The sequence below is a fragment of the Papio anubis genome, chromosome 5 (genome assembly GCF_008728515.1).
Source record: "Papio anubis isolate 15944 chromosome 5, Panubis1.0, whole genome shotgun sequence".
Lineage (NCBI taxonomy): Eukaryota > Metazoa > Chordata > Mammalia > Primates > Cercopithecidae > Papio > Papio anubis.
In genome coordinates, this window is record NC_044980.1 from 88,561,021 (window position 1) to 88,587,514 (window position 26,494).

General features: G+C 37.4%; 1 protein-coding gene across 3 annotated transcripts; it reads right to left on the reverse strand.

Moving 5' to 3' along the window:
- Positions 1–176: 176 nt before the first annotated feature.
- Positions 177–25,190, reverse strand: SPATA9 (spermatogenesis associated 9). Of its 3 annotated transcripts, none has more exons than XM_009208804.4 (5): positions 24,487–25,176; positions 24,196–24,284; positions 17,018–17,245; positions 5,654–5,749; positions 177–662 (listed from the first exon to the last, which is right to left on the reverse strand). In XM_009208804.4, the coding sequence occupies exons 1-5, from the start codon at positions 24,494–24,496 to the stop codon at positions 372–374; spliced, it is 714 nt and encodes a 237-aa protein (XP_009207068.1). In that variant the 5' UTR covers positions 24,497–25,176; the 3' UTR covers positions 177–371. The 3 variants fall into 3 exon arrangements, with proteins under 3 accessions (XP_009207068.1, XP_003899980.1, XP_009207069.1); XM_003899931.5 differs by having other exon boundaries at positions 24,462–25,173; XM_009208805.4 differs by lacking the exon at positions 5,654–5,749 and having other exon boundaries at positions 24,462–25,190.
- Positions 25,191–26,494: the final 1,304 nt, after the last annotated feature.

Sequence of the window (26,494 nt, forward strand, 5' to 3'; positions counted from 1 at the left end):
GCAGCATCTTGATAGGGCTTTTTTTTTTCTCCCAAGTAAAGAATTAGACTCTCAAAACAAGTCTTTAATAAAAACATTAATGTATTATAAATATGCTTATATTATAAACCACAGTGTAAAGTCTCACCCACCAAAGGATGGATTTTCTTGTTCATTAAAAGTATATAGTCAGTACCTATATTCCACATCAATATTCATTTTATTTACTCTATCATGTAAATACTAGAAAATGACATGTTAATAGTAGCCTCCTCCTCTTTTTTTTAAGAAAGCAGAGCAAGTCAGAATATGTAAACTAGACTCTGAGTTTTGTCAGATGAAATGTGCCATTAAATAGATAACTCTTAGGTTCTGTTCAGTGATATCTGTATTCAGATTTGCTCATTCATTTCAGCTGATTGGTCAAACACAGAATGTAAAACTTGGATCTTATTACTCTGCTTATTAGCAAGAAGCTTGGGGTAATCTGAAATGTCTGGCTTCTCCGGCAGTGACCTGTAAGGTTTTGCTTTGATTTCACCTTCAGCAAACATAGGCTCCGAAAGCACAGGCTCAGAAAAGGCTTTTCTACAATTTTCACTCTCCTCTCTGTTTTGCCTTATGGATTCTTCTTCCTGGAAGATGTTCTTTATCTTCTCCAGCACAGCATTAGCACAGACCGCCTATACAATAAAAATAGTTTGAAAAGTAAAGTTTCTTTTTAAGCTACTAACCACAGAATAAAACATACAATATAGTGTTTCACATAAAGTCATTTAATCTACATAATCTAATAAAAAAACACTTCTTTTCAGGACCTGCAGGCACATAATATAATAAGCATTGCAAGATTGTTCTAAATAATACAATCTAGAGAGCAATTTAAAACCTAGTATGCTTCCATAAATATGTTTTACATCTTTTCCCCCAATTCATTAGATGTTTTGCATCTTTATTCTCTTGATGTAATTACATGAAACATTTTCTGAGAGATGGAATTTGTCCTCCCAAACATGTTTTTCTCAAAGAAGTTCCTTTAATTTTCTTCCCCCTAGACTTTGCTTATACTTACATGTACAATGAAAGGACATCAACATATCAGTAAGAATTTAGTAAGCTACTATCAATGGTTTCTGAGCAAATATGTGATCACCATCCCCTCCAAAACTGCCACTCAGTACTTTAAGGAGAGGAGTGTCAAAAATAAAACAGAGAAAAATAACTTCAGAAATTCAGAATCACTAAGGACTGCATTAATTAAACTTACTCTGTAAGTTTACTAATGATGAAGATGATGATGATGCTAAGTATGTAAGGCAAGCAATGAGAACAGAAAATTTATGAAATATGAGAAGACTTAAACTAGTTTATTTCACCAAAAAAATGCCTCAAGGTAATATAAAGGATTATAAACACATACAAGGTTTCCTAAATTAGAGGTAATAGCCAAAGGATTGAGGTCCTCAAGCTTGAACAGCCTCAACTTCCTCTTGCCCTCCTGCCTCCTGCCTCCTCCTCCTTGCCTGCCTCTCACTATAGAATTGAGGAACACAGACACTTTTCCTCACTTCCCTTCAGTTGGTTCATTAGCTATCTTGTAGCTAATGAAATAAAATGATGTCTGCTGGGAAGTAACTCAGAAAGGATTTTTGGAAAAGTTTTTCCTCCTGTATAGACTGTCTTTTCCCTCTATCTCTCTCTTCCTCTTCCTGCTTTGAACACTGATGTGATGCTTGATCATGAGGCAACAAACCTAAGGACTGAAAACAAGTTTTTAGAAGAAAAAGAGGGAAAGACCCCGTTGTCTTAGGCTTTTAGGGCTGCTGTAACAAAATACCATGAACTGAGTAGCTTACAATAGAAATTTATTTCTCACAGTTCTGCAGAGTGGGAAATCTGAGATCAAGGCACTGGCAGATTCAGTATCTGGTGAGGGCTGGTTTTCTATGTTCTCATATGGTGGAAGGGACAAGGCAGCTCTCTCAGGGCTCATTTCTAAGGGCACTAATCCCATTCCTGAGGACTCTGTTCTCATTACCTAATCACCTCCCAAAGGCTCCACCTGCTAATACCACCACCTTGGGGTTAGATTTTAACGTAAGAATTTGGGGGAAGCACAGACATTCAGACCGGGGCTTTGATAATATTTTGGACCTAACTGTACAAACCTGGGAATTGCCTAACTCCTAACTTCTAATTAAGATATTTAAGTGTTTTTATTGATTAAGGTACTGTCATTCAGATATCCTTTGTTACTTGCACTTTTATGTATCCAAACCCGGTGCTAGAAACCTTTAAAGTCATGACCTTTAGCTGTAAACAGCCTCATCCATTTATCCCAAATACGATCATTTTTTATGAATGTCATGTTGTGAAAAAGATTGGAAAGTTCTGTCCTATTTGAAACATTCTCTCTTCCCTCACCAACAAAAAATTCTATCTGTGCACATTCTAACCACCTTTTTTCCCAGTCTCAGAAAATGAACGGTCTTGATCAAGGTCAATATCCTTCTATATTTGTTTTTAACCTACATCCTACCACCTTCTCTGTCAATTATTCCTTGTCTCTTCAGCCTCTTTACTCTTGACTGGCTCTTCCCCTGCAATCTATAACATGCTTGAGTATCTTCCATCCTAAAATTTTAAAACTAAAAATCTCTGAAAATCTGCTTCTCTATTGACTGCTACACACTCTCTCTTCTTAGTTAAACCAGATTCTGTTTCCATGTTATTACCTTCTGTCACTCTGAAACCTGCTTATTTCTGTCTTTGTTATCCAGTTATGCTGCTGAAATAATTTTCGAGATGGTTAACCTTGACATCTTTACTACTGTATCTAATGGACACTTCAAATCTTCATTTTACTTGACTTTTCTGCTTGTATTTGACACTTAACTACTGACAACATCCTGAGTCTCTATTTCCTTGGCACTATTTCTCCTGATTTTCTTTCTGCCTTTCTGATTGTTGCTTCTTGTGTCCCAAATGGATTCTTTTTTAGCTTACCTAAATATTGCTGTTCTTCATATTTCTGTTGATTTAACACTCTTTTCTCTTGACATGATTCCACTCATAGGACATTAACATCTAATATATATATTGTTTTCAGAACCAAAATTCTAACCCTGACCTCTCCCAGGCCTTAGATACATATATGACCAGTTATCAGATCATCAAAAATTTGTTTCTATTACCTACTTACAAAGTTCATGGCATGACAAATTGTGGGAGATGATTTCAACAGCCTTTGAGAAACTGAAATCTAATTTTTGTGTTAGTCTAGTTTTTATTTCCCCATAGACATGTCATCCTGTTCATTTTGTGCAATGTATTTGCATCCTAGCTTAGTTGAATGCCAATTTTGTATAAGTTTCACATTTAAGATATTGAGTACTTCTTGAAAATTTAAAACAGTGGCAAAATAGTTGATAAATTTAGTTTTGTAAAAACTGAATTAATACATTTAAAAGTAAGTTCTACCTTTTTTCAAGGGTATTTAGCTCTTCTTGACCCTATGTACTTCCCTGTATATTTTAGATCTAGTCCACTTACACACACACACACACACACACACACACACACACACACACACACACCTGCTTGGCTCTTAATTGGGACTTCTTTTATGTTTTAATATGATATAAAATATTAACAAAAATGTGTAAGAATGCTAACAAAAAAACCATAAAAATTATTAAAAGAAATTAAAGAAGACCAAAATAAATAGAAGGAATAGTACGTTCGTGAACTGGAAAGAAGACTTATTCTCCCAGTTATTAAGATATATTATAAAGGTGCTGTAATTAATACAGTGCTCAATTGGTGGAATAATAGACAAACAGACCAACTGAATAGAACAGAGAATCTATAAACAGACCCATATAAAGGACACTTGATTTATGAAAAAAAAAAAAAAAAAGAGTATTCTAGGACAATAGGAAAAGGGCTTTTTTAAAGAAAAAATAGATTAATTGGATACTCATGGGGAAAAATTTGACTCTTACCTCATATTAGTTCAAGATGGAGTATAAATCTAAAGGTGAGAGGTAAACTAATAAAAGCTTCTAGAATATAACAGAGGAGAATATTTTCATGACATTAGGTGTAAGTCAAGATTCTCTTTGACATAGAAAACACTTAACATAAAGGAAAAGATTAATAAATTGGATGACATTAAAATTATGATATGCTTTTATTTATTTTAAGACTGGATCTCACTATTTTGCCTAGGCTGGTCTCAAACTCCTGGGCTCAAGGTATCCTCCTACTTCAGCCTCCCCCATCAGCCTCCCAAGTAGCAGGGATTATAGGCACACACCACCATGCCTGGCTAAGAATTTCTTCTTTAAAAGACATTGCTAAAAGAAAGAAAAGGCAAGTCACAGAATAAATTTCTCCATATGTAATCAAAAAAGGCTCCTAGAATATGTTTTTTAAAGTAAAAATCAAATTTTTTTTTTAAAAAGGTATCTCAATAGAAAAGCAAAAAGAGATTTTAACAGATTCACAAAGAGGATATCCAAATGTCCAATTAATATATGCAGAGGTACTCAATCTCATTAATAATCAAGGAGATGCAAATTAAAACCACAATGTGATAATACTACATTCCCACAAAAATGGCTAAAATGCAAAAGATTGACAATACTGTCAGTAATGATGCAGAGCAACTGGGACTTTTATAAAATCTGAGATTTGTGTTAATTGTTAAAAAACCACTTTAGAAAACTCTTTGGTAATATCTACTAGGTATCAACACATGCATACCTTATGACCTAGCAGTTTCACCAAAAGATATGTACAGGAATATTTATAGCAACCTTATTCATAGTAGCCAAAACTGGAAATAATCCAAATGTCTATCAGGAGTAGAATGGATAAATAAATGTTGATACAGTCAATCAGTTGAACACTACACAGCAGTGAAATGAGCAAACTACTGCTACAGGCAATGAATGATCTTAAAACAGTGTTGGGCAAAAGACAAACACAAAAGAATATGTACTATATGACTTTATTTATATAGAATTCAAGCAGTCAAACTATCAGTAGTATTACAAGTCAAAATAGTGATATCCTATATAGGAAAGGGAAGTGATTGTGGGAGGCAAGAAAGAGGCTCCTGGAATTATGGTAATGTTTCTTGACCTGGGTAGTATAAAGATTAATAGATTTTGTGATAATTCATTAAGCTGTACACTTTCCTTTTTGTGTGTTATAGTTTTTTTAAGTGGCTATTAATAGAAAATAAAACCCTTACAACATAAAAAATCTTTTACATTTTTCTCAGGCACGCATTTGTCATCCAAAATACACTAGTACCTGTGTTCCCCAAAGTGAGAGACCCCAAATGACAGAATACTGAACTTTAGCCAGCCATGGCACAATGGCTAGAACAAAACAACTCTAGCTAAATGAAAGTAAAACTAAATTTCTTGATCAAAATATGCTGTAATAATAAACTTTATAAAAAAATTTTTTTAGTTATTTAAGCAAACTGGTTTTTGGTAGATTGACCTGGCTTATCAGAAAAGGAAATTTTAAAAATTGTTTTGTGTAATGAGACTGTGAATGGCAACATGAAATATTTTACACTATACTATTGCACAGTATTATTAACATTACATAAGATAAGTAGATTTATTTCTAGATTCTAATAATTTTCTTAACTTACGAAATAAATTAGTGCTGCATATGAAGCATATATTATGCTAGTTAAAGCAGTCTTTGCTGGAAAGGAGATGATTTCAAACAAAGAACCCTTTCTGACCTGCAAAAACAGAAAAGATTTTCTTAATAAACAAACATTTTGAATGTTTCAATGTCATATTTTACAATGTTACTGTAAAATGAGATTTTTTTTTTTTTCTAAAGAAAGTCATCTACTTTAGACTATCTGGGCTTTTTCACATTGTGAAAATTGTTTACTTTTCCTTTTTTAACAAGAAGACACTTTCTTGTGCTAATCAAAACCTGTGACAAATCTGTAAAAATCTTGCATTTCTGCAATCTAAATGACTAACTTCTCACAATTACCAACCGTGCACACTAGGAGGTGCTGCTGTGCATATGAGAAAAACAGTCTTTCCTTTGTTCAAATTCATGTAATCATTCTTTACTAATTATTCACAACCTCAGGTAAACAGCAATCAAAATAATAAGCTTTTCCTAGAGATTAATGACCTGCTTGGAAATGTTAATCATGAGACTGCTGAAGGCCAGCATTCACCTTAGATGATCATTAAGCTTCAGAAAATGTTCTGTGCTCATATGCAACAGGCTCTCATGAAACACAGAGAAGTTTAACACCAATAATGAAGTTGCCTCTCCTGTGTTTCTAGTTTCTGGCAGTAGGTGTACCGGCCTGAAACATATCATCGTAACATATTCAGTTTATACTGTCTCATGGGCCACCTCTGTTGCCTTGAGGAGGGTATGAAATGAGGACTTCAGGAAAAACATTCCCTTTCCACTCAGCAGTGAAGTGGCAGTTAGCCAGGCTCCTCTGAAGTATGAGCCAAGCAACTCAGTGGCTTCAATGAACTTCCAAAAGGTACAGGCTGTAGCTGATAAAATCATATAAATGCATGGTAAAAACATGCACATAATGTTCATTAGACAGCGTTCATGAAAGAGTTATAACATTGAAAAAACCAAAACAATCAATGATTCCAGAATAGTTAGGAAAATTATGTTATATCCACTCAGTGGAATATTATGCAATCTTTTTATTTTTTCAAACCTTTTATGTATTTTCAATTGACACATTGTAATGGTACATATTTAAGGAGCACAATTTGATGTTTCCATAGAAATCTATGTCATATAATGATCCAATCAGGGTAGTTAGCATCTGTATCACATTGTGCATTTATAATTTCTTTGTGGTGAGAATGTTAAAAGATCCTCTCTTCTAGCTATTTTGTAATACACAATATTGTATTATTAGCCATAGTCACCCTACTGTGCAGTAGAACACCAGAATTTATTTTTCCTGTCTAATTGTAATTTTGGACCCATTTAACAACCTCTCACCATCCTTCCCTTTTCCCCTTTCCCCACCCAGTCTCTGGGTAACCACTATTCTCCTCTCTGCTTCTATGATATCAACTTTTTGTTGTTAAGATTTCACATGTGGGTGAGATCATGTGGTACTTGTCTTTCTGTGTCTGGCTTATTTCATTTAATGTGATCTCCAGATTCATCCTTGCCATCACAAATGACAGAATTCTTTTTGATGCCTGAATAGTATTCAATTGTATATGTAAACCACATTTTCTTTATCCATTCACCTGTGGTTGGACACGTAGGTTGATTCTATGTGTTGGCTATTGTGAATAGTATGCAGCCTTTTAAAAGGTACTTCTGGGCCGGGCACAGTGACTCACACCTGTAATCCCAGCCCTTTGGGAGACCGAGACAGGTGGATCACCTGAGGTCAGGAGTTTGAGACCAGTCTGACCAACATGGTGAAACCTCATCTCTACTAAAAATACAAACATTAGCCGGGCCTGGTGGCGCATGCCTGTAATCCCAGCTACTTGGGGGGCTGAGGCAGGAGAATCGCTCGAACCTGGGAGGCAGAGGTTGCAGTGAGCTGAAATCATGCTGTTGCACTCCAGCCTGGGCAACAAGAGTGAAACTCCATCTCAAAATAAATAAATAAAAGGTACTTCTGAAGAACATATGATAACCTTTTGCTGAACGAACATTTATATGGCACTGTCTACCAAGTCCTGTTCAATGTACTTTATAAGTATTCACAATTCTTAAAACAATCCTATGAAGTTGGTATTATTATTATCCTCATTCCACAACTGGAAAGCAGAAGAAAGAAAGGTAGGCAACTTGCCCCTGGTAATATAGCTGGTAAGTAGCAAAGTGAGATTTAAACTGGAAATGGTACTCCAGAGCCCAAGCTGTTAACCTGATCATCAAGCTATGCTGCCTTGGGATACCCTACTGCTCATGAAGAGTGGTAAAGGACTGCATTACAAGGATGGACTCTGGAGTAAATAGATGTAGTTAATCTCTAGTCCCAGAGTTCTTGAGTAATGAAATCTTGGACAAATTAATTCTTCCTCTAAGCTTTGGTTCTCTCATCTCCAAATTGAGAATAATTGCTGTAAAGATAAATAAGAAAATACTTTTAAAGTTTTTAGTAAAATGTGCCTGAGTAGCAGTAAGGGACATTATTAGTCCCTTATTAGAGAGGGAATGTTAGTAATAGTAATAATAGAAAAAGATCAAGGTTCAAAATAGTAAGTACAAGTATTATTGATTCCATTTATATAACATGTAAAACCAAGCCAAACTAATCTATGCTTTTGGAAAAAAAGGAAATGATTATCCTAGCAAGAGTGAAAGTTAGTGACTATAAGTCAGCATGAGAAGATTTCTTGAGTGCTGCTTACCAAGATTTTCATAGATGTGTTCAATCTGAAAATTTATGGAGCTATACACTTAATTTGTGCACTATTCTGTATACTTCAGTATAAAAGCTTAAAAATTCTATGTCCAATGTTTTTATGATTAAAATAAACACAACATTGCATAGAAGAAGTTTGGACAGAAATGCACCAAAATTTTAATTGCTGTTATGATTTAGTTATGTTACTTTGTATAGTTAACATTTGTAGAACACTCATTACATGCTAGGTTCTGTTCTACTGGCTTTCCTTGCATTGTCTCATTTTATCCTCTAACCTATGAAATAAGAACACAGGTTCAGAGAAATTAAATTCTTTCTTGTTTTCTATATTTTCTATGTTAAGTTCAAAGTACATAAGGTATTTTTGTAAATGAAATTATTAAAATATGTCTACATCCTGTTCTAGTATTCTCAGTGTTTGCTTAGTGCTGCCACTACTGAATGCAGAACAAAATTGCCCACTGCAATTTCCTTCTTCCCTCTTAAGTGATTTACAGAACAAGGAAACCAAGAATAGGATCTAGCCTAGTAGCTAAGAGTGGGGGGTGGGGTGCTGGGGGTTGGGGAAAGGCTGTTTTCTTTCTTCCTCCTTTCTCTTCGGGCCATACTAACTCCTAGATGTAGAGATAGGTAGGGAAAGTTTCTGCCACCTCCCTCCATAGGTCACCTGCAGTATTTCCCAGAATTCCTGGCTTCTGGAAAGAGTTTCCAGGAATGAAGCAGCTGCTGCTTTTTCTCTCTTGCTAGAAGAATCAAATTGATAGTATGCCTTTGAATCCTACTTTTAGCTACATGGAGACAAACATACAAGTAGAGAGCAGACTCTCTAGGAGGAAGAAAAGCAGATATACCTCCTAGCAGGTGAAAAGGTTCTTGAATTTGTGAATATATGAACTCATAGTGGGAGGTCCATGTTCAATCATTGGTAGGCCATATACAATAAAAATAAAAGTGGTGTTGTATGGGTTGGATCTGTGTCCCCACCAAATCTCATGTTGAAATGTAATACCAAATCCCTGAGGCCTCCCCAGAAGCTGATGCTGCCGTGCTTCCTGTACAGCCTACACAACCATGAGCCAATTAAACCTCTTTTCTTCATAAATTACCCAGACTCAGGTATTTCTTTATAGAAGTGCAAGAATGGACTAATACGGGTATCTACATGAGAAATTATTCTTTCTGTTTTATTACATCTTTCTTTCTCAGGTTTTGTCCTTCACCTAAAAGTAATTAAAGCTGATTAGTTTCAAAATAAGTTATGTACTTGATATATGTTATGCTTCTGAATAATTAATCTTTATATTGTTTAAAGGTCATTTTAAATTATTTTAATGCTTTTAATAATTACTTTTTATTCCTGTAACAAGAAAATATATTTCCTCCAAAATATATGTGGTTACTGGCAAGTAGCCATTTTTCAACTTTATGACTCACTTAAAAAACATGTTTTTCATATTATAAACCATGCTGTTTCATTTTTGTCTTGCTTTGAGCAGGAATAGTATACTGTAAACGCTAAGATAAAAAACAGGAGAAATTTAGTAAGTGGCAGTCTTTAGATGATCTTGGCCTATTTCAAAATTTTTATCTCAACCTTGTTATATAATTTCACTTTATGTGCATATTTGAGTTAAAAAATATCTTGGTATCAGTGTTATGTTCATACATTTCTTTTTAAATTTGGTCATGTAAAGCGTAAAACATATGGATATTTGAGCAGTAAAAACATTTTGAACCTTTAACTCAACTTTTTCCACATAATTTTGACTGCTTTATCTCATAAAAGAAGGATGTGTGTTCATCTTATTTTCACTATTAAGATAAATCACACAAAAAAGCCAACAGTGAGCAGTTTAGAAAGTAAAGATTCACTTATACATGACCTGAAGGTTGGAGAATTACCAGGCCCTATATAGTTTACATTGTCCAAAACCACCCTGATGAGAGTTACAAGGGGAGTCATAGGGGAAATTCTAACTCTCAGACAAATGTTGCAGGAAACACTGACTGCTACTTACAGAGAGGTCCAGGAAAAAAAAGTATTCCTGTAAGTTTGGAAAAGCTACACGAATGTGTCTTTGCTTAGCAACTTACAACACCTTTGAATACAGGAAAGACTCCTGACTTTAAAGAAAGCTACCTGAATTTATTAACCCCAGTATTAACAGTCTGTAGAACATTGTTCTTAAGCAAGTTTTTAATCCAGTGGTCTTGTAAAGACTCAAATGTCCTAATCCCTTTGCCAAAGTGGAGGAGTACTGTATGTCTTCAAGAGCCCAGGAGTTCTACTATCTAGAAAATATCCTCTTTCCCTGGGTCTAGATTATACCAGCCAAGTTAGCCTCATGGCAGGCCCAAGTAGGACCTATAGAACTTCCGGATATTTATGAGGTTTATAGTTTAAACCCCAAATTGGAGTCTAACTTAGAGGATGGGGTAAGGAAGAAACTTTACGTAGATAAGTTTCTGATCCTTGTGTTCCTGAAAAAAGAACACAAGTTCACTGGGATCCACCTACAGTCCAGGCATTGTAAAGGCTGAGGATTTTCTTTACTTTGGTCCCTATCTTATACCATGCCACGATGCATATACAAAGTAGAAACAGTCAACTCTAATGCCATTATAGGGATGAGTCTATCACAGGAAGAGCTCTTGGTCCTGTGGCCCTGCATTGGCCTGCCAGAGTCAACAACGATGTCTGGGAGCTGACGTGTCTTGGCTGAAGTCAACATTCAAGGCGATTATCTAGGTCACTGCAGCCTAGAGCAGCTGCGGTCTCCACTCAGGCAGGCAGCTCACAAGACTAAGCAGATGCACCATTCTGTAAGTACTGGCACTGGAGATGTTGAAAACTACCAGGAAATTCTCCACTAAGAGTTTTCCATTCCTGAGGCTTTTTATAGAACTAGCTACAATTCTATCACTGCAGTCTCAGTCCTGCAGAACCTGGAGGGGTTTGAGGAATAATTTTACTCAGCATCCAGAGAGCCAGGTCCAAAAGAACCCTCTTCTAACAAGGTGGCCAGCTGGAAAGGCTTGACCCCAACCATCTGTGCACATGTCACAGGCCATTAGAATCGCTTTAGGCCATTCCTGTTGGTTGGGTCTTTGGGAGGCTTCTATTTGGCACAACATTTCAATACGCTATGACATATTAAGCATGCTCTAGAGCTGAACATCCGATCAGAAAGTCCCGGGTGGATGGTAGAGGGAGCTCCTGAGCCAGTGTCCGTTCTTCACCTTGAGGAGACCATTACTGGATGCTGCATCTCAGAACTCCCCATGTCAAAGAGCTGAAACACTATTCTAGTTATTGTTTGTGTCCTAATGAAAATGTTAGTTTATTTCTTTGTTTCCAAAGGAAGTCACCTGGCCTCACTGGTATTCTCAGCCATATAATAGAGAGTTTTGGGAGAGCTATTTAAGGTGCCCCAGCTACCAATGCATTTTTTCATCATTTGTCATCCACAAAACAGTGACCAGACAGAACACATCCAGAAGGTATTTGAAAGATACCTTCAGATAAGTTAACCAGGCCACTTACCTTCTTACAGCTAAGTTTTCCTAGAGTTCTATCTTTCATGCGTCCACAAAGCATATCCCCTTGCATAGTCCTTCCAGCTTTCACCCCTTTTACTTCCCCACACAAAGCTCCATCTGAGACAGGCAGTTTGACAGTTCTTAAAGGAATTCACACTGGAATCCACTCTGGGTAAGCTGAACTCTGTCTGATGTGGCTTCTCCATACTACTGCACTTTCCTCTCAGCACACTCTGGTACCATGGATACACTCCATTTACAGACCAATCCATTGACCTCTGCCACAATTCATACATTCCTGTTGTGGCTTTGACTCTCCAGGCCATTGTCCTCATAGTCAGTTCTGTTTCTGTCCTCACTGAGCCTTTGAGATTTGAGACACATTGTTTACTACAACTTAGTTTTCCCTCACTGGCAATTCTGATTATCAACCCTAGCTACTGTATACTCCCCACGTAAACCTTCTTCCTAACCCCCAGCCCTCAAGGACCCTGGAACCTGTGACCTGGGACTGTTCTCACTTGTCTCACTCTAGCCATATGGAACTACTTATCTTCTCCAACTAAGTCATGTTCTCTCTCACCTCAGTATCTTCATATATACTGTTCTTTTCTTGGAATGATTCTCCTACTTCTCATCTGGCTAATTCCTCCTTCAAGACTCAGATACAGTATCCTATCTCTAGAATGTCTACATAGACCACTCTTTGGAATTATATGTCTCTTCTTGATGCTTCTGTAGTGTACTTTCCATACTCTGATCATGCACTTGCTGCATCCTACTGACACTGCTTATTTGCCTGTGAGCCCCACAGTCCATAGGACAAGGGTGAGACATCTCTGAGTCCCTGGTACCTAATCTAGTGATTTTTCATATCAGGTTTTCAATAACTTTTTGTTTTTGAGATGGAATTTCGCTCTTGTTGCCCAGACTGGAGTGCAATGGCACGATCTTGGCTCACTGCAACCTCACCTCCCGGGTTCAAGTGATTCTCCTGCCTTGAACTCCTGACCTCAGGTGATCCACCATCTAGGCCCCCCAAAGTGCTGGGCTTACAGGTGTGAGCCACTGCGCCTGGCCGCTATTTGTTGAATAAATAAAAAAGTAGAACTACACTTCCAATAAATTTAATCATCTTAAAACTTGTAAAGGGAGATATTAAGAAGTGAAGCTGAAAGACATCGGGTTCCATACACATGGCAGACTGAGCTAATGTGGAGCATCTCACACAAAAAACACCTAGAAATGCTATAAAAATGAAACTCAAAAGATGTAATACAAAACTGAGCTTACAAAAAGGAAAGGGACCTTCCCCCTCCGCCCCCAATGCCAGGAACAAAAAGGGAACTAAAAGCCAGAGCAGCAAGTGTGTGAGCTTATATCCCAGGAACTCTGGAGATGTTACTGGACCCTAAGATAATGGTTGGGTGCTTGAGTATTAATACAGGGACTGGATATGATACTTGGATAGATGTGAGGTGGGGATCAAGCCTTTGCAGAACTGCAATTTCAGTGAAATTGGGACTCAAACAATTGCATCCACCAGTACAGGAAGAAAGTAAGGAAGCTGGTCTCCATGTGGGACTCCCATGAGAGATTAAAATTCCAAGCTTGCCCCTTATAAAGAGATCTGAATTTACCCTATCAGTGTGATGCAGGGAATCTTAAGCTGAAAAAAAAACATAAAGACTGGTCTCAGGTTGCTGGTATCCCTGGAGCAACAAGCACAATTTCTCTAGAGGGACAGTTTCGCCCCTAAGGCCAAAAGGGATTTTTTTTTAAAAAAAAACAAGACTCAGGTTTTTTTTTTCTTTTCAAGTTTCAGTTAAAATAAAATTATAAGAAAATTATCTATAGGTGAGACGCAATATAGATCACAATAGAAAAATTAGCACCTCCAAATACCTCAGGACAATCATTAAAAAGACCACACATAAATATGTTTAAAATAATTAAAGAAAATAGTTTAAAAGGAATAAACTTGTAAAAGACACTTTGAAAAGAAAAAAGCATGAAATTTGGGGAAAAAGCATTAATATATGCATACAAATGTAGAGAAAATATAAAAGTATGCATGTAAATGTTCACATCAACTTCATAAAAGTGATTACCTCTGGTAGAGAAGAAAGGAGAAGGAATTGGGCATGGTTAATGATATTTCTTTTTATAAAGGAGAGATCTGAAGGCAATATAGCAAAATATTACTACTAGTTTAAATTCAAATGGGACTTCTAATCAATTAACTTCTATACATTTTGAAATGTTTCTTTGATAAGAATTTGTAAAATTAAAGCTAGAACATAAGACAATTAGAATAAGGGCAAAGAAGAAAAGATTTCATAGTCATGGACTTTAATGTCAGAAAAGATAGTCACAGTTAACATCCTGACCTTGCGCAAGTCACTTAGTCCCTAAGCCTGTTTATCTTAGGTTCCTGGAATAAGTTATCACACTTGATCTCTAAATTTACCTCAGAAACTCATTATCAGTCAAAGTAAAAAGGCAAACAGATTATGTCTCTTAGTTCTTACTGCTGGATAAAAACACACAAATTCAACTGGAAAGACTTTTTTTTTTTTTTCTAGCCACTGAATTTTCATAAGTGTTGGGAGATAAGTCATCATGGATTTCTCTCATTCCTGTGCAGATTGGCCCTTCTGAGCAAAGGACATGTTTGAATAGCAAACAGCCTTGCAAAGTAGAAAAAGTATATCCCTCTAGAGAGACATGTACCTCCCTGAACATGTCATAGGCCACTAAAAATAAAGCCCTCTCCTTTTTCCCTGAAACATTTACTTATATTCCAGGGTAATGAATAATTAATCTCTCTCTCTTTCTCCCTCTCTCTGTCTCTCCATCTGTATATCTTTTTGGAGATATGCCAGTGTCCCCAGAGTCCCCTGATTTCAAGGTTCCTCTCTCCTGTGATGCAACATAGTGTGCGCACAGGCAACATTTGGCCCGCATTGCGTTGCCCTAAGGAATTTAAGCATAGGGAACCAGCACAAGATACTGCTCCGGCTGACGCTTTTACTGTGAATAATAAACCATGTGTTCGTGACCCAAGGCTCGTGTGTGTGTGTGTGTGTGTGTGTGTGTGTGTGCATGCGCATATGTGTGTGTACAATTGTGGCAGGCTAATTTGTTAGCTTGCGGGTAGTGTAAGATCTCAGATCCTTCCCAGTTCTGACTTAGTAGAGAAGCAAAAAGGAAGACCCTGAATAGCATAATAACCGGTGTCTTTAAACATGATTTCATATTAAATACAGAAATATTCTTCAAAAGACATTTCTTCTACCAACCCTCTATAAAAACTATACGTTTGACAATGCAAGGAAGGGAACATGAAGTCAAAACATTAGGTTTAGAAAGATATTTCAGTGGGGATTTAAGATAATATGGTTTAACTTTGTTTCTTTTTTGCTTTTTCTTCTTTCTTTCTTTTTTTTTTTTTTTAGACAGAGTCTTGCTCTGTTGCCCAGGCTGGAGTGCAGAGGTGCGATCTCGACTCACTGCAACCTCTGCCTCCCGGGTTCAAGTGATTCTCCTGCTTCAGCCTTCTGAGTAGCTGGGATTACACACACACTGCCATGCTGGCTAATGTATTTTTAATAGAGATGGGGTTTCACCATGTTGGCCAGGCTAGTCTCAAACTCCTGACCTCAAAGGATCCACCCGCCTTGGCCTCCCAAAGGGCTGGGATTATAGGCATGAGCCACAGCTATGTTTCTTTTCAATGATCTAAAGATACAGGATTAAGGCTTGTAGCTCATAAAGAATCCAGTGATTGGCAAACACAAACCATTTTTTACTTTCTCAGACATCAGAAATCATAAAAGCCTTTTATAAATGCTGCTCTCAGGCTTAAATTTGTAGCTTAAATATATGATGCTTTCTAGAAATGTCAAAATCTTTCATTAAAGAGCGACTCCTACATAAAGGGTATTTGTTGATTTCAGCTATCCAGGATCCATTTTTTACCTTCTTGAAGAAACCCAGAGTTTTGTTTGAGGATTTCCCCATTCCACACCACTCTCAGGTCATGTGGTCTCGACAGAGCTCCAATCCCAGCTCTAGGGATAAGCAGGTAATCAAGTTCTAGGCCAATCAGTGCATCTCATGTCCTTGGTTTAGAGGTAAGCTCTGAGAACACAAGCCATGCTCTTGGAATGGACCTGGAGACTTTGCTAGGGATGTGGGGTCAGGGGTTTTCTCTCTCTTTTTCTCTGCTGAAATTGAACCTGGAAGAATATAGCCAAGGAACAGCTGCAAATTATCTTGCAACTATGAGGGGAAAGCCAGGAATACCTGTATGCAGACATGTCAGGAATCTTAACAGCTCTGGGTTGTTTACAGGAGCTAATACATCTTCTTTTTTGGTTTAACTCAATTTGAGCCTCATTTTCCTCTCCTTCAACAGAGAGTTCAAATTAATTCGTCCTGCAGTTTAGATGCCAGAATTGCAAAATTCTGAATCTTTTGTAGTGAAATTTAGGATGATTTGTATAATGCCCAGATTGAAAAACTCTTGAGTTCTGTGCCGTGAAGTTTAGAAAGCAAGAAATTGATTCCAAAAAAGTTTTAAGAGTTGTGGTCCTCAACAAAATATAAGAGAGCCTCAATAAGACAATGTAGAAAACGTAATTTGAATTTATAGGTAAATATGCTCAATATATTATGTCAAAGGTTATCTTGGAAACATAACAAAGTTACGAGGAAAAGGGAACAAAACAATAATTTTTAAGGCTAGTTGTAAAATTTCTGTTAGATTTAACATAAATGGTAATTTGCGTGCATATATTTAAATTGCACCGTTTGAAATGGACAGTTTCATATAGTTCAATTAAACAATAAGGTAGAAAAAAGTCCATGTTGCTTTCCTTTTCAAACTTATTTAAACCAAAGATTCCACTGTATTTTAAAAAGGCCCAACCATTCATTTCTCTTATCCAGGTATATCTGTTTTATACATAGGACAATCAAGTTCACCACATTTTATTTTTCAAGTTTTGCAAATGTAAAAGTTTCTTAAAAAGGGGTCCTTGTGCATATGCAGTATTCCCTTACCTGCGTGTTATATAGGGGTTGCCTTGGCACATTAACTTCCCTCAGCAGACGACCAGATATGTCCCTTAGCTCTAAAAGTCTGCATGCAAGCTGAGGATGCAGAAGTTTGGCCACTGATTTGGAGGATCTGGATATGCTGTTTAATCCACGAATTAATGTTGTTCGATTAATCTTAGCTAAAGCAATAGCCATCCTGATTTTGGATGTTTTCTGCGCAGGTTCTCTTTTCTGAAAAATAGGCCTTTGAAAAGTAACTGATGTGTAATACTCCAATGCATTATTAAAACTACTTCTGGCAGAGACTGACTACTATATAACTACCTTGTGCATGGTGTCATGCATATATTCAATGTCCAATGATTCTGTTGCCCCATGAAACCCCTTGAATTCCCTGCCATGTACTTAAATCTTTTTTTTTTTTTTTTTATGGAATTTCATTCTTGTGGCCCAGGCTGGAGTGCAGTGGCACAATCTCAGCTCACTGCAACCTCTGCCTCCCAGGTTCAAGTGATCTTCCTGACTCAGCCTCCTGAATAACTGGGAATACACGCGAGCACCACCACGCCCAGCTAATTTTTATATTTTTAGTAGAGACGAGGTTTCACCATGCTGGTCAGGCTGGTCTCGAACTCCTGATCTCAGGTGATCTGCCTGCCTCAGCCTCCCAAAGTGCTAGGATTACAGGTGTGAGACACCATGCCTGACCCTTAAATCTATATATATATACACACACACACACATACACACATACACACACACGTATATATATATATATATATATATATATTTGGTTTTTTTCCCTGGGATAAATATCAAGAATTGAAGTAACCAGCCAAAAGATACAAATGTTTCATTTTCCTCCTAGATTTATATATTTTGTGTACTGAATTTTTACTTAATTTTTTTTTTAATTTCAATAGGTTTTTGGGGAACAGTTGGTATTTGGTTACATGAATACATCCTTTTGTGGTAATTTCTTAGATTTTGCTGCACCCATCACCCGAGCAGTGTACACTATAACAAATGTGCACTGAATTTTTAAAGAGCTCTTAAGTAAACAAGAATTCTTAACTGACTTCTCCATTTGAGCTCTACTCTTTAAATATATATCTTGCTTTTCTTTTTTTATTTTTTTCTTGCTACAGCCATACCCATTTCTTTGTCATTGGCAATTATAATGCTGAACTTTACTCTTCTGTATCTGTTAAACTAGCCTGTCAGAAAATCTTACTAAATTCTTTCTCTACCTTGTCCCAGAATTTGACCACTTCTCATTACCCCCAGTACAGCACCCAATCTATTACATTTGAATTCTACCATCATCTCTTTTCCAGATTAGTGAATTTGCCTCCTAAGTGGTTTCTCTGCTTCCACCTTTGCCTATTTTCATTCTGTTCATCAATACACCAGCCAGAGAGATCTAATTAAAACTTATGTCAGATCATATTTTCCTTCTATTCCACTGCTTCAGTGGCTTCCAGTTGCTGTCAGTGTAAAAGCCAAAGTACATACTGTGGTCCACAAGGTCCTACAAAGGTTGTTTTTTCTTCACCTGTTCAGCCTCATCTTTTTCTCTTCCCTTCCTTCCTCATTACTTGTTGAAGTTTTTAGGTGTCTGGGATTTTGCACTAGCTATGCCATTTGATTCCTCAAGCATCCCAAGGTTCACTCCCTCACTTCCTTCACATCTTCATTCAAGAATCTCTTTCTCACTAAGACCTTCTTGGTCACTCTACCCACATCATCAGTTGTGCTCTCTATCCCTGCACTTCTATTTTGCATCCCTTCTCTGCTATAGTTTTTCTTCTCCTTAACACTTACCACTAATGTGCTATATTGTTTATTTTCCTTGTTCATTGTTTTTTACTTGACTGGAATATAAACTGTAAGAGTTTTATATCCATTTAGCTTGCTTCTTTTTCTCCAGAGCCAAAGTAGTGTCTGGCACATAATACACACTCTATCTTTGTCAGAATGAATGAAAGAAGAGTATCAGAAACTAAAACAAATTAATCTTGAGAAACATCAAAGAAGTATACCAAATATTACATTAGAAACCACACAGAAAGTTTTCAGTGCACAATTCTATAACTTTCACAATAATGGTAATTCTCCACAAGAAACAACTCACCAAAGACAAAAATATAATTGAATTACAGAGCATTCTAGTGACAGTCATAGTCTCATTACTTTCAGAACCTAAATGCCATTACAGGTAATTTCCAAACATCATTGGTGCCTTCTTAGCAGTTTTTTTTCACACATTAACAATAACCAACCACAACAAAAAAGCATAGAGAATTCAGAAAAGTACATCTAAGGGCATAAAACTCCAAAATTTTTGGCATGGATTCTAATATGTCCTGTCTACAACTTCTATTTTGTAGTATATGATTAAGTACAAGACAACAGAAAAAAGATATATTCATCTTTCATATTTAAAAAACTCACAAAAATTGACCCTGTTTATCCTAAGATATTTTTATCTTATTCCAAGAATGAGCATCTGAATTAAAATTTTTTAGATACCCAACTGTAGTACATAACTTAAAGGTTTACTATTTTAAATTCATCTTATGGAAATCTTTTGAAATTTGCAAGTGTAAACCTTTAAAAATTACTCTTTCTAAAGAAGTAGATACTAAGGCTGTTGTCTGGGCTGGTTGGGACAGAAGAGGTGGAAAGAACTGAATCTCAAAAGCCATCATCTCAAGCCAGGATTCTAAAATTAACTTTCTGGCCAGGCACCATGGCTCATGCCTATAAGCCCAGTACTTTGGGAGGCCAAAGCAGGCAGATCACTTGAGGTCAGGAGTTTGAGACCAACCTGGCCAACCTGGTGAAACCCTGTCTCTACTAAAAATACAAAAATTAATCTGGCATGGTGGCAGGCACCTGTAATCCCAGCTATTTGGGAGGCTGAGGCAGGAGAATCACTTGAACCCAGGAGGCAGGGGTTGCAGTGAGTGGAGATTGTGCTATTGCACTTCATCCTGGGTGACAGAGGGAAACTCTGTCTCAAAAAAATAAGTAAAATAAAATAAAAGTAACTTTCCCAGCCTCAAAAAGAAAATTTCCTTCAAAATCTATCCAGGAAGAACAATTTAGTAATCAGTATTCTGGTTGTATTCTAGGTATATTCCTCTATAAAAATTCCATCGTCACTCCCATCAAATCTTTTTTTGTTCTAGGCCAGCAAGATGGCCTTTTCCTAAATAAATACATGCCTGGGGGCAGGGAGAGATTTAAATACTAATCACAAAATTTAGAATTTTAAGATACAACCCAATTAATAAAGCCCTCTAAGAATTTTTAAGACCATTCCTTTCCTTGTGTTTGGGAAGTATAGATCATCCTGGAAATAAAAAAAATTGCAGCACTTACATTCTAATCTTTTAAAACTCATCTGCTTAACAACTGAGTATTAGGAATGTTTTCCACATAATTTATATTTGAAGGGCAAATAACTTCAAGTATGTGATAATATCCCCTAACTACTCAAGTTTCTTGCCAATCTCAGCAGCACATTCTTCAAAGGAAATAGTGGGAAAAGACCAATGTTAAGTGTTTTGAAAATGAGAAATAAAGTAACTAGTTATGTTCCTAGTTGAGTTGGGTAAAGTTCTATAAGTAAATTCAATTAGTTGGAAATAGGAACTCACAGCTTTATCTTTGGGGATCACAATATTCAATCAATTGATGTCACCATAAACCATGCTTATGGTTCTAATGATAATGAGGCTATTCAGAAGGTAGAAATGAATGAATGAAGTTGCCATTTCTTTGATTAAATAAAACCCCAGTTTCTCTGATTTCAGCAATGGTGGGAGAATCAAAACTTGAAAACAATAACAACGTTTTCCATGCCTGTCTCTGACTTCCTAGGATTCACCCTGAGCCTTTCTCAATAATTACTACTGTGCTGGCCTATTTGACATTGACCAGGCATGTACATCTGCCCATCTCTTTCCTTCCTACTCCAGAGCATAGCCAAAATAGTCTCCAATGTTTCAAAAGACTTTATACCAAGGCTAGGGGAATGCAAAAAGGGGGAGCTACTGGATGCCAAGTCTAAGATACAGTATTAGAAAACCCAGTTTGCCCTCAGAAACTCTTAAGCCTTACCCTCTCCTGCTTAGCTGATCTGACCAGCATTTGGATGCATCTTACCACTGTGCCTGCAGATTCCTACACTTCAGTGTCACACCTCCTCAAACACTAGACCCAAGAGAGGGCCGGCCAAAGGCAGAAAGCAGTTGTTTCCCCTGATACTAAGGCCAACCGTCCGAGTTCTGGTGTGCTGTATCTAATATGCCCACCTCTTCCTATGAGGACTGATACTGGGAATGTCCTCTTTCCCCAGGGCTATTATCTTACAGGCTAAATCAGTATTGTGCTCTGTTATACCATCTGGGAGTCCATTCTACAAGTCTCAGAACTCTACTACAGCTAAGGGAGTTCAGCAAGTCCTGACAGTTAAAACTTATCCGATTCAATGGTAAACGAGAATGCATATCAACTAACTGGTTGTTTTTTTTTTTTTTTGAGACAGAGTCCTTCTCTGTCACCCAGGCTGGAGTGCAGTGGCGCGATCTCCGCTCACTGCAACCTCCGCCTCCCAGGTTCATGCCATTCTCCTGCCTCAGTCTCCCGAGTAGCTGAGACTACAGGCGCCCGCCACCACGCCCGGCTAATTTTTTGTGTTTTTAGTAGAGACGGGGTTTCACCGTGTTAGCCAGGATGCTCTCCATCTCCTGACCTTGTGATCCGCCCGCCTCGGCCTCCCAAAGTGCTGGGATTACAGGCGTGAGCCACCGCACCCTGCCCAGTTAATTTATTTTTAGAAATGTATGGGCTCAGTAATTTGAATCATCTGCATATATAACAATTACCTTCTATTCAGAACAGAAAATTATTTTTGCTAAATAAGAGTTTAAGTACACAGTGAGCATTATTGGTGGATGAGGGGTTCCACATTAAGTAAATTTTCTGGGCAACTAAAATTTTACCCACTGAATGTTGGCTAAATTTTTACTGACATGAAAAATAACTTTAAAAAATATATCCCATACTTGACATCTTTGAGGATTCTGACTGCTGCTAATTCCTCTCTCCTTTTTCTCTCCACTTCTGTGGCTTTCTTAGAATTTCATTCTCTTCATTCTCTTCTTTTCTCTGATGCCCTGCTAACCCTTTAAACAATGGCATTGGCGGGGCTCTATCCTATGCCCTAATGTTACTACACAATCTTCTTGAGCAGTGATGATTACCATTTTGGTTTAAATGTACACTATAGTTAAACACATGGTTTAACTATACACTATAACAACACACTATACACTGATGACTCCCAAATGTACATCTTCAGGTGGGATTCTCTTGAGCTTCCAACCTACATATGCAATTTATTACTCAACTCCAAGGCTTGGACAGGACGTGGCATGGCCTCTTTAACTGTGATCCAATCAAACTCATTATCTCCAAAGCTGCTCTTCCTCATCTTGTCTTTGGTCTTAGTTAACAGGATCACTATTCTTCTAGCCACCCAAGAATTCCAGAATCTTCCCCAACCTTTACACATTCTCTCTCATCCCCCACTGTCAGTTTCAAAATATGCTAAATATCTCTTGTGCTCAACTCATTCTATTCCCAATGCTAATGTCCTTGCTCTTAGCTGTCATTTGCAACAAAATCTTCCTAGAAGCTCTGCCTCCATTCAGATCTCATTACCACTAAAAAAGTATTTTTGATGTGCAAACTGAATGTCATTTCCAAGCCCAAAACCTTTCTGTGACTGGTATTTGTGTTACCTATAAGGGAAAGTCCAGTCTTTTTCACGTGGCATACAAAGACCTCCACATTGTAACTCCTTGTTTCATTTCCTATTTTCTACTATTTCCTATCTCAACCCTTCTATCCTACATGCCTTTAATTTATATTTATTTAATATTTTGGAAGCACGCTTGCTGCTTCCTACTTTTGGGCCTAACCCACACTGCCTATGGAATATGCTTCCCTTCTCCTACCCACTGATCCCACTCTTTTCTTTACCTTGAAAACTACTATTCATCCTTTGGGACCCAACTTAAAAGCATCCTTCCTCCATGAAGCCTTCTCTGACCTTCCTCAGTAGAGTCATTCACTCCTCTAAATTAGCTATAGAGCTGTAACACTTACCATATTCTAATGCAATTACTTGTTTACAACTCTATCTCCATTAGATTAAGCTCATTGGCGGAAAGGATCGCATCTTGTATATCTCTGTATTTCCTCTCTCCAGTCCCAAGCAATAGTGAGGTATTTAGTAAATGTCTGATGGCTGGTTGTCTGCAGGCATGGTTAAAGGTAGCTCTAATACCTCTCCTTTGGAATGAAATAGGTATACTTTGTGATTACTGTGTTACTCAGAGTGCTTTTTGTTAACTTCCAGGTTTTGGCTATATACCTCATGTTTGACATTGCCAAGAGCCTGACTTCTGGATAAGTGGATTGTTACTGTACCACGTACCTTCACAGCATATTCTATTCCAACTGTGATCAAAATGACCGAACCACATTTTTCCATTAAGAGCTGTGTACCGTTGAGTAAATGAGGTTACATGTGTTCACTAAAGAAGTTGTTACTTCTTCCTAATTTTATGTTTCTTCAAAATATATACCTCCCTCCTCCTTCACTCCCAATATTTTATCTGTTTCAAATCCTTTTTGGAACAGAGGTTTAAAAAATATACATTTATACCTTATTTAAATTGATACTACTGTTTTCTTTCCACATTAAACACATATCCATGTTGTATTTATCTTTCCATTGTTAAAATTTATCTCAAGTTTTTGCGCTGATTTAATTAACATAGATTTTTGCTAAATGTATCTAGGTATTTTTCTGATTTTTACATTGCAATTGTAGCAAGGAGAGACTGCCACGTGTTTATCCTAATGACATAGTTATTGTCTTTAAACTTAATTCTCAATCTACCTCACTTCTTGGTCCCCAATCTGTCTGCTTCCCAAAGACCCCTCTTAATGAGTAATATTTGAAATTTGTTTTTCTTTGGCAAAATTAGTGTTTTCTTAAGTTTTGAGCACTGATCTCAAAATCAAGCATTAAATAATTGGTATGACACTAAAAATAGAATATACTTTTTCTATTCCTTTTGAAGGTTATAAAATCACATTACCTGATTAGACTGTGATAATCTTAGGATGGTGGGAAATTCATCTTTAAACTCATCTACAAGGTCCATGATTGCTTTCTGGATCCCCTCGACTAAGACAAAAAGAGGTTAGGAAAAAGAAAACTTTGAAAACATCCCCTAAATGTTTCAAAAGAACATGAAACACTTGATCAAATTCCTAGATGACTGGGAAAGTAAAGGAACTCTAGGGGATCTTATTCCCAGTTGTTCCCACACCCATATGCCCTTTACAACAAGATTGTGTGTACTTCTTCCAGAAAAGTTCTTCAACACCTGCCCACATATCCACCCAACAGGTTTGATCGGCATGGTGAGTTCTTGCTTGGGTTCCTAGTGCTTAACAAGCTTGCAGGCCTGGTTAATGCTTGTCCTAGTCTGCCATTAGTGAAAGATGAGGGTAGCCTTCCACTTGGGAAAGCCAGCAAGGACAGAACTCACAGCTCACTGCTGGAATTCTTTGTTACTGCACAATAGGCTTCCAAGAACCTGCTACAGAATCTTCTGAAATCACTCTGGCAGTGAGAGGAAGAAGAATGTGTTTGGAGGCATAAGGGAAGGAGTGAGGGGATTGAATAATAAAGTACACTAAGGAGTTCTATGATATAAGTTGAAATTTGTCCCAAATTCTGCAGTGATACCACAAATCATGGATCATCTGAGAACAAAGGTCCCTCTGAAAAAAACTGGCATGTGCTTTAAAAGAAATGCTTTATATATAATGCCAAATAGAAAAGAAACACCAGCAGTGATTCAGAAAGACTTCTGAACAGATTGTTTTTGCTTCACCAATGAGGATCACTAGGTCAAACTCGGGCAAAACTGTAAAGTCTTTGGTTTGTCTCCTTTATAATCTCAATCTTTTTTCTTCATCTTTTACCCTCCTACTACCCTCACACGTCAGATGACCATTAGTTTCCTGGATCAAATATGGGAAGAACTTGATACCATGCAGACTTGATTGACTGCCTAGTTATATATATACACACACATATATACACACACACACATATATATTATACATATATATTTAATTTAACTTAATTTAATTTAATTTTTTTGAGACGGAGTCTCGCTCTGTCACCCAGGCTGGAGTACAGTGGCGCGATCTCGGCTCACTGCAACCTTCACCTCCTGGGTTCACACCATTCTCCTGCCTCAGCCTCCAGAGTAGCTGGGACTACAGGCACCCGCCACCATGCCCAGCTAAGTTTTTGTATTTTTAGTAGAGACAGGGTTTCACCGTGTTAGCCAGGATGGTCTCCATCTCCTGACCTCGTGATCCACCAGCCTCGGCCTCCCAAAGTGCTGGGATTACAGGCGTGAGCCACCGTGCCCAGCCGACAGCCTAGTTATATTTTAGTGTGAATGAAATAGTTGGCTAATCTGAATCCCATTCTAATTTGAAGCCCTCATATTTAATTGCAGCTAGACCACTTTCTTCAGCAAGCATAAAGCCATGGCTGCTGAAAGTTTCTTCATGGGAACAGTTTGGGAAAGAGAAATCTTCATCCCAGGATTCCTCTAGCATGGGAAGCCTGTCAAATCCCCAGCTCTCATGGTGTTCTTTGTCCACCATCTACCTTAGAACACCCTCCACCATACCACATCCACCTCTCCTAACCAAAATAGAACCTGCTTGCCTCTCATGACTCTCATGCTTAAGATAACTATGCCCTTAACATTTGGAAAGTGCAATCCGTTGGTAGAAAGAAAATCATATTAGGCAATGATGAATACACACGCTGGGAGTCTATGAGATAATGAAATACTTTATCTGTCCTAGCAAGATAGTTGGTCATCATCGTCCACTGCAGCGGAACACCTGGCAGATTCTTCTCTTTCTGGTCTTCTTCCCTGTTCTCCATTCTCCTCCCTTCCACCATCCCCTAGTTCTTTTTATCCACTGATTCTGATGTCCTTGCCCAACTGGTTTTACCCAATTTTCTTCTCTTTTCATCAGTCCTCTCCCTCCTAGGCATCCTACAAAATTAACAAATCTAGAGGAAGAGCATTTCTCAGGCTAATGTTTACCACACTTAAAGCATAACCAACTCTTTGTGTTTGCTAACAACGTCGTTTTTGTCTTTTCTTACTTAAGAGCCCTCTCCCCGGAACTAGAGTGGTGAAAAATGACAGAGGGTGATGGAATAAGAAAATCTCACCCTGCAACACTTATATTATGATCTTAAAATATTTTGGTTTGTGTTTAATTGTCTTCTTATGCCAATAACCTTATGCATCTTACGTTATTTCAGATAATAAACTTAGACAAAATAAATAA

Coding starts and splice junctions, on each gene's coding strand:
- SPATA9 (XM_003899931.5), bottom strand. CDS start 24,522: ATGCCGATCAAACCTGTTGGGTGGATATGTGGGCAGGTGTTGAAGAAC. Junction 17,246..24,195: donor GATTATCACAGTCTAATCAG/GTAATGTGATTT, acceptor CCTATTTTTCAG/AAAAGAGAACCTGCGCAGAA. Junction 5,750..17,017: donor AACCCCTATATAACACGCAG/GTAAGGGAATAC, acceptor CTGTTTTTGCAG/GTCAGAAAGGGTTCTTTGTT.